Source organism: Delphinus delphis, chromosome 6, assembly GCF_949987515.2.
Source record: "Delphinus delphis chromosome 6, mDelDel1.2, whole genome shotgun sequence".
In the NCBI taxonomy this organism is placed as follows: domain Eukaryota; kingdom Metazoa; phylum Chordata; class Mammalia; order Artiodactyla; family Delphinidae; genus Delphinus; species Delphinus delphis.
Window position 1 is genome coordinate 68230515 of NC_082688.1, and position 12080 is coordinate 68242594.

The 12080-nt window shown below is 38.4% G+C and overlaps 1 protein-coding gene across 1 annotated transcript; it reads right to left on the bottom strand.

Annotated features, from left to right (window-relative positions):
* Nucleotides 1-3224: 3224 nt before the first annotated feature.
* RPS6 (ribosomal protein S6) lies at nt 3225-7838 on the bottom strand. Its single transcript, XM_060014788.1, has 6 exons — nt 7754-7838; nt 7098-7229; nt 6371-6581; nt 6037-6183; nt 3487-3644; nt 3225-3361 (listed from the first exon to the last, which is right to left on the bottom strand). Exons 1-6 carry the CDS (start codon nt 7757-7759, stop codon nt 3266-3268), a joined length of 750 nt encoding a protein of 249 aa, XP_059870771.1. The 5' UTR covers nt 7760-7838; the 3' UTR covers nt 3225-3265.
* Between the last annotated feature and the right edge of the window lie 4242 nt (nt 7839-12080).

Sequence of the window (12080 nt, forward strand, 5' to 3'; positions counted from 1 at the left end):
GCTATTGAGTTTGGGGAATGGCAAATTAATGTAAACTTGCCTAACCCCAAAACAAACGAAATCTCAATTATAAGAGCAACTATTTGTGTATTGTGTATATATGTGTGGCTGTGTATCTACTCAGCCATATTATATTTATTAAAATTCTTAGATTGCATGTTGCAATAAAGTTTTCTGAAAGGGGGTCTCCAACTATTAAATAAATGACTACTACTAATTCGTATGTAGTCATTAATCTCAAAATTACCTGAAAGTCTGATAACTGCCTTGCCTTTGACTTTAAAATTAATATATATTTTTACCCTTCACGTTTATGTATTAGCTCCCTTAATGGATTGTATCTTGAATATCCAGTTACTTCCTTTCATCCTCTTCCCAGTATCATGTTAATTTGCAACAGCTTTAAAATTGGAATAAATGAGCCAGATAGTTTAAATGAAATTAATCAGCTTCATAATTTACAAAATTAAAATTCTTGTGTATGTCTTTGGGCCAGAAATTGTTCAGGCACATAAACTGTTGCTATTGGTCACTTTTAAAAACCTGTGGGATAACTTGCACTGCACACAGAATTTTATTCTTGTATAAAATTTAGATTTGTACACTTACTATTTGTGCATTTGTAAATACTGTTTTTTAGGCTGAATCAATTGTCTTAAAACGTTAAAGCTTATTAAACTTGTTGCCAGTAGGTTTAAGAAAATCATGACCTCACATGCCTCACTGACATTTATCATGCCTTTCGTTAACACATCCCTTAGGGACAGTAAATTTGCCTTATCTCTCTGCATGCATGGTTTGAAAAGCCAATGATTGTGTGTGCTCGCTTTTACAGTAATTATGCAGATGACTAAATCGGTTGATAATTATTTCCAAATGGTACAGTTAACAGCACACATCTCCTTCCTACCTGCTATAATCTTTTAAAAATTGTTACTATACCAATCTTCCAACATTTCAGGGTTAATAAGACCTATGCAGAATCCTAGTTTCAATTTGTGAAAGTGGTAAGTGAAAGAACTTGTCAGAAACTGTGTACAATTCTCATTGCCTTAAAAATGGATCTTTTGCACTGTCTCAGAGAATATATTTTTGCAACTTAAGACTTGGTACTAGTTTTAATACTTAACACTTATTGCCCCAACAGAAAGTTTGGAATTACTTTGCATATAAAAAAATCAAGGTTGAATAAAATGAAAACTTCTCAAGTTTGCTGTGCTTGTCTTACATTTTTAAGGCTCCTGAAGTGTGTACAGCAATTCAAGCTTTTGTGATCTTCAGAATTCCAGTATTGTCTGTTTTCCCATTTCTCTGTAGTTCTCAATAACTTGAACTAAATTACGAAAGCACTTCCCACTAAAACGACCCTGTGATAAAGATCTCCTTACACATTTAATGTTTTGCTATATTGTATCAAATTATAAAATTTCTAATAGCTTTTTAATATTAATCTAAATAACTTAGCCATTATATATTGGAAAGCTTAGCCTGTCATTCAGAAATTGAGACCGATTTGTATTAAAATTGCTTAAAGGCCTTTTCTTGCACCTACCACAGAAAGGGCAGTAAAAACTTGTAGCAAAAACAGACCAAAAAAAAGATTTCAAATCATTATCTATAGATTTAGTAATATCTAGAATGACTGTATGAGACTTAAATCCTGATTAACTTCTGAAAGCGATCTTTCAAATTATGGCAGATTGTTTAGCATAACCTTACACTGCTTTTAGATTTGGTATTAACTGCATCTCAGATTGATTATAGCAACCTGCAGTTAATGATTTAACAATCATAAACAAGTCTGACATGCCTTTGGGATATTCAATTGTTGCCCTTTTCATTTTTGGTATACACTAGTAATACAGGATTCAGTGTCTTTGCAATGTTAAACTCTTAAATCTGCCAGATTTCATAAGCTAGTATAGTCTAGGCCTACCTTACCTATCTGTCCACCTCAGTGACTGTACTCCTCAAAATAAGATAGCAGGGTGGTTCTCATGTTTTATGCATTAGAATCTACCAGCTACTAGCTAGAATCCTGGGCTTACACCAGACCTGCCTTTTGGCATGTTACCCTCTAGGATTCAGCTGTAGTGTCAGTCCTTCTGGCACTGGGTATCTTTTTTTAAATGCTGTAAATTCAACTTATGACTTTGTCAATTGCCAATTAAGACTTTAAGACTTTTGTAACTTTTTAATATTTCATTAAGAGCTATGGGTGCTGTTCAGCAGAGTAACACAACATTGTAAATCAACTGTACTCCAATTTAAAAAAAAAAAGCTAATGGGGCTCTCCTCTATGAATCTTGCTTCAGGGCTGGCATTATTGGCCTAGCCTGGGAACTTATTAATGACTGTGGGGCCCCAAACTACCGAATCCTAATCCACTTTTTAGCCAGATCCCCAGGTGATTTTTACACACTTAGCTGAAGCACTTCTTCAGTCTCTACATGTTACAGCCGCTTGAAAATTTTACTCACCTGTGGTTAATATATACTCTGGCAAAGGAGCACCTTTTAAAGCCTAATGTGCCTTCTTTTAAGACCCTTCTAGTCTATAATGGTTTGAATGAAGGTTCTTACTGCAAGTACTATAGAAACCAGACATAGTACATTAGAAAAAGCATACTTTGGGGGCTTCCCTGGCAGTCCAGTGGTTAGGACTCCACACTCTCACTGCAAAGGGCCTGGGTTCAATCCTTGGTCAGGGAACTAAGATCCCACACCCCACAAGCTGCATGTTGCAGCCAAAAGAAAAGTATACTTTCTCTGTGCATCCTTCACTGATGCAAGTGTTTCTAAAAAGAGGTACAGTCAACTCCTTCGCAGTGAAATATAATAAAAACGAGTTGAAAAGTTTTCTGTTAATGCATTAAATTTGCACTGGTTTTAAAAACTTTGTCAACTATTTTAAAATGGTATCCATTAACTATGCTTTTAACAAGTTATCCTTTTTACATATGACAAACGTCCATCTTCACAAGGGCACTTTTCATGTATCGTGTATAGATCTTTAAGAAAAACTGTATTCCTCAAAATAAAGTGTATCAAAGATTAATAGTCCTAGTCATTTATTTCCCCTATATTGTTCAATGCCTTGCTAAAAAGCCAATGAACATGCTAAGAGTCCTTTCCTGAGCCACCCACCAAAGAAACTCTGTCCTGGCCTCCTCTTCTGTAAGTTTCTCGTTTATTTTATCATCAATTAAAAGTCAATAAAGGAGATGTGATGTCTGATCTTCTTTATTTGTTACTCTAAAAACATCTCATTTTTGACTGGACTCAGACTTAGAAGTAGAAGCTCTCAGAGAGGACAGCCTCCGTCTCTTGGCAATCTGTTCCTGGCGTTTTTCTTTGGCCTCCTAAACAAAACCAAAAAAATAAATAAATAAATAAAAAAGGGCAGTTAATGCTTATCTAGATTAAAAATGCAAATCCAAGGCCAGGCCTATCCCCCCACCCCCCAACACACACACTGAGGACTTACCTTCATTCTCTTGGCCAAAAGTTTAGCATATTCTGCAGCCTCTTCCTTATTTTTCTTAGTACGCTGTTTCTTCAGAGCAATTCGCCGACGTTTGTGTTGCAGAACACGTGGAGTAACAAGACGCTGAATCTTGGGTGCTTTGGTCCTAGGTTTCTTACCTAAAAATTCAGATAATGACTCAATCACCTCAATAATACCCTTGTTCAACAGGACCCACATTTACATTTTTAAAGCATTAGAAACAGATTCAAACTCAGTAGTTCCTATGAAAACTTATTTGTATGAGACAGTTTACTAGGGACCAGTGTTTTCCTATACCAATAGCTTGGATGTCAAGTTCAAGATCATACGTAAATTCAGCATAGTAATAGGTTACTTTGCTGAACAGTTGTAAGTCATACCCCATACTTTTTTCTGTTCACTTTGATTTCCCTTCCACAATTACATTGTCTTGGGAGGATAGTATATCTCTGTACCGTTAAGACACATGAGCATTATTTTAAAAGAGTATTAACCGCATATTTAACTTGTCATGAAAACTAAGTAAAGCATTAACTGCATTCCACCATGCTCCTGGAGTGAAACTTAACATCAGACTGAATGAATGAGCGAACGAATGAATGAATTTATTTGTTTGTTTGTTGGTGGTGCTGCCCGGCTTGCAGGATCTTAGTTCCCCAACCAGGATTGAACCTGGGCCACCACAGTGAAAGCAGAGTCCTAACCACTTGGCCACCAGGGAATTCCTGAGAATATCTTCATTTAGCCTGTCTGATTTATAATCCAAAATCCTCTGGATTATAAATCTGCTTCAGAACAGGAGTCTTTTCAGATGCAGTGATTTTAGTTTGTGGACACCTTCTGGGAGCAATAAACACTTCAGATAAATATTCTAAGACTAAATGCTCAGTTGTTCAGGTTCTGCTAAAATAAAAAACCCTTTGGAATTATAAAGAAAAAAAGAACCATCTTAACAAATGTCTGTTAAGTGGCACTTAGTACACTAATGATATTTCCAGGGGTGCAACTGCAGGGAACTACCATATATTTGCCAGTTACTTCACTGAAAGTCATACCCGGCACACAGTAGGTGCCCAGATATTTCGTATGAGTGACCAATGAGCACTTACCATATACCAAGTATTAGCTTATTTAAGCCCCCAGTCCTGAAAACCAAAACCCAAGCAAAACCCAACCCAGAACTAACATGCTATTTATTCCACTTATTATAAATGTTCATACAATTTACTACAGAAATATCATTACTGAGCATTGCTGCTGCAGACCTCACTACTGATGAGTTATCTTGCCTAATAAACAATATACTTCTTAAAATATAAAACACCAAGGTTCCTGAAAAAACTAAAAATTGAGTTCCCATATGATCCAGCACTCCCACTCCTGGGCATATATCCAGACAAAACTGTAAGTCATAAAGATACACGCCACCCCTATGTTCATCGCAGCACTATTCACAATAGCCAAGACAGGGAAACAACCTCAATGTCCACCGACAGATGAAGGGATAAAGAAGATGTGGTAGGCATATACAATGCAATACTACTCAGGTACAAAAAAGACATAATGCCATTTGCAGCAATGTGGATGGACCTAGAGATTATCATACTAAATGAAGTTACAGTAAGACAAATACCATATGGTATCACTTACATATGAAATCTAAAATATGACACAAAGAACTTTACAAAACAGACTCACAGAGAACAGACTTGTGGTTGCCAAGGGGGAGGGATGGATTTGGGAGTTTGGAATTCAGATGTAAATTATTATACGTAGAATGAATAGACAAGGTCCTACTGCATAGCACAGGGAATTATATTCAATATCCTGTGACAAACCATGATAGAAAAGAATATGAAAAAGAATGTACATACATATAACTAAATCACTTTGCTGTACTGCAAAATTAACACAACATAGTAAATCAACTACACCTAAATAAATTTATATACATATGAAAACCCCCAAACCCCAAACACTTGTACCCTGGTATTTTGAATAAAGTTTCTTTCCAACTTCTAATTCTCACAACTCTACTGCTATCCACTCTACTGCTTCCAGTTGAAGTAAACGAAGGCCAGAAGTTAAAGCAACTTAAGTGGATGAAAGCATGTATTTCTTTGGTAAACAAAAAAATTAAAACCACTGATATAGAAAGAAAGCAAGTTGTGGGGCGGGGGTGTGTGTGAGAGCACATTCAATAACAACCCCCGAGTTTTCTGTCATTCTTTCAACTCCTAACCCCAAAGCAACGAACTTAAAATGTCTCATAAGTTATCTCTGAATGAACTTATACATCAGTGACCCAAAGGCAAATTTCCAAGAAAAATTCTATCACTCTAGAGGGCACTGGATATAATAAGGATTCATACCAACTGCACGTCTTGACCCTCTCTCTCCCCCACTATCTTCCTAAAAACTCAGATTCTAGGTAACTAGTAGGCAGATTTTTATCTTCTAACATGCACACAAAACGCTACGACGAATCAGTGAAATTAAGCAAGCCCTAAACTGCATAATCCCCCATACCTTCTTTGTTTAGGGGCTTTCTCACAACATACTGGCGGACATCATCTTCTTTAGAGAGATTGAAAAGTTTGCGGATTCTGCTAGCTCTTTTGGGCCCCAGGCGACGAGGCACAGTAGTATCAGTGAGTCCAGGAATATCCTTCTCCCCTGAAAGAGAAAAATGAACAGACGTTTTAATTCAACAACCTCCTTACAAACAAGAACCCTAAATTGTTCAGGCATTGTTAAAACAAGTCCACTGGTCAAAACTGTGGATACTGCAAATCAATCAATCAATCGACAATCAGCTTTAAATCAGTGTGGACAAAAATTAACTCAAGAATAAAAATCTCACCTTTTTTTACAATGACCAAATTGAGAACGCTCAGATTGGCATCCACAATGCAGCCCCGTACAGATTTGCGCTTTCTTTCTCCAGTCCTCCTTGGTCTGTAACAGGAATGCCCCTTACTCAGTAGCAGGCGGACTCGGCCATGGGTCAAGACACCCTGCTTCATGGGGAAACCCTGTTTGTCGTTCCCACCACTGATTCGGACCACATAACCCTGGAAGAGAACACAATGACACATTATAGAACAAAAGACTGTGGCCTCCAACAAGTACACTTCATTAAGACCAATCTGAAACTTAATAGCTTTCTCTGGTCACTGAATTTTGTCTTTACTTCCAGTTTCCCAAGTTCAATTAGCAAAGTCCTTTCAATCAAGCTACTTCTAGCCGATGCTTTACCAGAGTTAACAGCTCTTGGGGGAGAAAGACTATGTTAAGGAACAAAGCATCAATGAACCATAAATAAATTAAAAAAAACCCTTCTTGGCACTTTACAAAAAAAAATGGAGACCATTAGCTTGCGGGGCAAGAACTATGTATTTTTTCACGAACATAACCCTGACAGGATATGGCTCCACGTTATAAAGTGACATCTGGAAGTAACTAAACCCAAGGTCAGAAGACAGAACGCGAGTTTGAACCCCATAACATTTACCAATTACCAACAGCGTTTACCATCTCTCTTAAATATTCTAACAATTCAATTCGGCAGTCCGGCAGGCCACTTTTACCTTCCATTCTTCACCCAGAGCGTCAGCAGCAACTTCTGTGGCCATACGCTTCTCATAAAAGGTTCGAAGTTTTCGTTCATCGTCCACTTCAATGAGTTTCTGGCAGCCAGTGGCCGGGAAAGAGATGTTCAGCTAAAAATTAAACGGGGGGGAAAGAACTTCATGAAAATCGCAGAACCACTACAAAGATTATTCCACTGCAAAAAGCCTTTCCTGTCACCCACACACAACTAACAGAAAATTTGATACTACTCACTAAAGCATGTGTGTACATAAGACCGCGCAAGACACAGTGCACTAAAAAAGTAGGACACATCTTTCAAGCCTCGCGGAATGACGCCAGGGCGAAGGGCGCTGCGCAGCCGCTGCCCCTCTCGGAGCAAGAAGCCCGACCTACTTGCTACCAACCGGGCAGCAGGGCCGCCTCTATCCCGGCTGGGGGGCAGGACGCCACCATGGCGCTCCCCGCCCGGCGCAGCTCCAGCTGCAATCGCTCGCCATCCGCTCTCCCAAGGAGCTCCGGCCCCAAAAGAGCGATCCATCTCCTGTCTCAGGCCCTTCTCCATCCAGAGCCAGGATTCTGGAGCGCAGCGCCGTATTCTGGGGCTAGATCCACGTTACTCAAACCTAGCGCAACACCCGCCACCAGTCCCCACCTTCATTCTGAAGCTGCCGACCGCCTCCGAGGCGCCACGAAAAAGAGACCAAACTTCCGCTTAGCCCAGGTCACATAGGCTCTTCCAGTTCTCGCGAGACGGTCAGACGCCTGGGGTAGCGGAAATGAGCGTGGGTAGGCGGCACTTCCGGGGGTGGGGCTAATTAGCGGTGGGCGGTGTTAGTGAGGCAGCGCAGGTCTAGTTCCGAAGGTTAGTCTGTCCACTCCTTGTTCTTTCCGCCGTCGTTGTGGGTCAGAGAGCATCCCCGCTCGGCCCCGGCCACTGCTTCTGATGACACCAAAGAGGGAGAGCGGGATCGGAGTCCGGCTCTCCTGGGCTGTCTTGTACCTCAGCCTCCGTCCGAAGATTTCCACTTTAGGAGCGTGCCCTTCCCTGGTTCCGGCTGTTCAGAACAAGACGCCTTGAAAGCTGTGGTTTGTTTTTTCCTTAAATACTCGATCATCCGCTTGTCCTCTAACCGCTGCAGTCATCGTTCTACCACAGAATGATACACTCAGCCACCCTGTCACCCAAGCCAAAAACCATAATTACTCCAAGTCCTGGTACCTCCTAAATAGTCTCCCTGCTTTCTGTCTTGCCCCTGCGATCTTTTTAAAACGCAAAATTCTATCACTCCCTTTCTGGAAATGCACCATTTATTTCCCACTATAGTTAAATACTCTCCAAACTTCTTAACCTGGCTTTATAAACTTTCCACAGTCCAAAGCTCACCTATCGCCATTCGTTAATGCCATGCCAGTCTTTTCAGATTGCATGTCCTTCCTAAGAGAAGCCTTTCCTGAACACACAACGAGAAATTGTATTCCTCTCCTCTAGTGTACCACTATTTCCCTTTATAGTACTGTTTACTCATGATACATAAATGGTTTGCTTATGGTCTGCCTCCCCTACTAGATGGTAAATTAGGCCAGGGCTCATGTCTTAACTTCACTGTGGAATACTCAGGACGCAGCAAAGTGTATGGTACTTAATAAGTAAGGCTCAGTAAATATCTGTTACATGATCATAACCCCAGCTCTGCTATGTGTTAGTCTATCAGTGTAGTAGTATGGAGCCAGCCAGCAGAGGGAGAAGGAATGAGTGTATTATAGTAAATCTTGAATCAGCAATGATTCAACTCTTATTAGAATAGAAAGATGCAGGAAAGATACAGTGTATCTGATAGTCCTCCAGAACATTCCTGGGAGAATGAGAATGAGAACCCAGGTGATCTAACTTTGAAGCCCACAGTACCCTGAATCAGTACCCTGAAGGAAGAAATATTTATTATCTATTACATATTTACTCCATATTTTTTCTTCAAGAAAAAAACTCCTGCTTAAAATAAACAAAAATAATTTTTACTTTCCAAGATTATTACATCCCATCTTCCATTTCAGTATCACAAAGTTTTGAGTTTAGGCCTGCTTCACATTCAAGGCTGAAATATTCTGCTAAATCCTGTTCGATCATCTGATGTTAGTGTAAAAAGGTTGGTGAAATGATGCATTTAAATCCTGTGTATGTAATTTTTGTTAAGGTGAAATTGACACAACATAAAATTATTCATTTTTATGTGAACAATTCAGTGGCATTTAGCACATTCGCAATGTTGTGCAATCACCACCTCTATCTAGTGCCAAGATATTTTCATCACCCCAAAAGGAAACCTTGCATCCATTAAGCAATTGCTCCCCATTCCGCCCCCCTTCCACCAGCTACTGGCAGCCACAATCTGTGTACTGTCTCCATGGATTTACTTACTCTATATATTTCATATAAATGGAATTATACACTATGTGACCTTTGTGTCTGCCTTCTAATATTTTTGACGTTCATCCACGTTGTAGCATGTATCAGTGTTTTATTCCTTTTTACGACTGAATGCTATCACACTGTATGTGTAAATCACAATTTGTTTATCCGTTCATCCACTGATGGACATTTGGGCTGTTCCCAACTTTTGACTATTGTGAATAGTGCTGGTATGTTTGAGTACCTATTTTTAGTCCTTTGGGGTATATAGGAGCAGGATTGCTGGGTCACATGGTAATTCTGTGTTTCCCAGGGGAACTGCCAAATGATGTTCAGAGCAGCTGAACCATTTTACATTCCCCTCAGAAATGTATGCACTTGTTATTTTGTTATTTTCTCTCTTTTTAAATTATATTCATCCTAGGGAGTGTGAAGTGGTACCTCAATGTGATCTTGATTTGCATTTCGCTAATGACTGATGATGTTGAGCATCTTTTCATGTGTTGGGCCATTTATATATTTTCTTTGGAGATATGTCTACTTAAGTCCTTTGCCCGTTTTTTGTTTTTTATTTTAGCTCTATTTTTTTTTTTTAGCTCTATTTTTATTGAAGTAGTGGTAGTGAGTTAATATGAGGCAAAGAGTAAAATCCAGGAAAATTCCTCAGACTTTTTTTTTTCTTTTCTAATGCATTTTTTCAAAGACATAAAATTTACCATCTTAACCATTTTTAAGTATACAGTTCAGTAGTGTTAAGTATATTCACGTTGTTGTGAAACATCTCCAGAGCTATTTCATCTTGCAAAATGGGAACTCTATACTCATTAAACAACTCTTTTTCGCCCTCTCCCATCCCTGGTAACCACCATTTTTCTTTCTGTTTCTATGAATTTGACTACTTTAGATATTTCATACAATTGGAATCACGCAGTACTTGCCTTGTTGTGACTGGCTCGTTTCACTTAACCATGTCCTCAAGCTTCATCCATGTTGTAGCATGTGACAAGATTTCCATCCTTTTTAAGATTGAATAATATTCCATTGTATTTACATACCACATTTTATTTATCCATTCATCTGTTGATGAACATTTGGATTGCTTCCACCTCTTAGCTATTATGAATACTGCTGGTATTAACATAGGCATGCATATATCTCTTCAAGACCCTGCTTTCAGTTCTTTTGGATATATACCCAGAAGTGAGATTGCTGGATCATATGGTAGTTCTATTTTTAATTTTTTGAGGAACCTTCATACTGTTTTCCATAGAAGTTGCACCATTTCATAATCCCACCAACAGTGCACAAAGGCTCTTTTCCTGTATTTGAATTGGCTTGTTTTGTTATTGAATTGTAAGAGTTCTTTATATATTCTGAATGCTATACCCTTATTAGATATATAATGTCCAAATAGTTTCTCCCATTATGTACATATCTTTCCACTTTTCTTGAGAATGTTCACTGATGTATAATAGTTTTGAACTTTGATGAAGTCCAATTTATCTAATTTTTCTTTTGTTGATCATGCTTTCATTGTCATATCTGAGACAAATCCATTGCCAAATCCAAAATCCCTATATTTTTGTCCAATAATTTTATGGTTTGAGTTCTTGTATTTAGGTCATTGATCCATTTTGAGTTATTTTGTTAATATGGTGTAAGGTTGGCAGTACAACTCCATTCTTTTGCATGTAGACATCCAGTTGTCCCACCACCATTTGTTGAAGAGGCTATCCTTTCCCTCATTTAATGATCTTGGCACCCTTGTTGAAAATCAACTGGCAATAGATGTATGAGTTTACTTCTGGCCTCTCAAATCTATTCCATTGATTTATGTATCTATCCTTATGCCAATACCACACTGTTTTGATTTGTAGTAAGTTTCAAAATCAGGAGGTGGGGTCCTTGACTTTTTCAAGATTGTTTTAGTTCTTTGGGAATCCCTTGTAATTCCACATGAATCTTATGCTCGTTTATGCAAAATATGCTCTTGGAATTTTGATAGGGATTGCATTTAATCCATAGATCAATTTGGGGAGTATTGCCATTTTTACAAAATTAAACTCATTAAACTCTTTCAACTCATGAACATGATATGTCTTTCCATTTACTTAGGTTTTCTTTAATTTACTTCAGCACTGTTTTGCAGTTTTCAGTATGCAAGTCTTTTACCTCCTTGATTAATTTTATTCCTAGGTATTTTGTTGTTTTGGATAATATATAATACATATATATAAATATATATATATATACACACATTTATTTATTATATGTATATGCACACATATACTATTTTTTTCTGAGCCATTTGAAATTAAATTACAAACACCATGGTATTTCTCTTCTGAATACTTAAGGATGTATCTCCTAAGAATAAGGATATTCTGCCACATAGCCTCAATACCATTATCACATGTAAAACTTATTATTTAGGCAATACATTCTACTACACAGCCCATAAAATTTTACCAATTGTCACAAATCTCTCCTTTAATGTTCCCTCAAGCCTATTAGTGCCAGGGCCTGGCCCCACCCACCAGCAGATGCGTACCAGCCCCTGGACCTCCTGGGC

Excerpts from the sequence above, each read along its gene's own strand:
- RPS6 (XM_060014788.1), bottom strand. Across the intron at positions 6,582-7,097 it reads CTCTGGGTGAAGAATGGAAG|GGTTATGTGGTCCGAATCAG; the intron begins GTAAAAGTGGCC and ends GTTCTCTTCCAG. Across the intron at positions 3,645-6,036 it reads AAAGCCCCTAAACAAAGAAG|GTAAGAAACCTAGGACCAAA; the intron begins GTATGGGGGATT and ends CTGAATTTTTAG.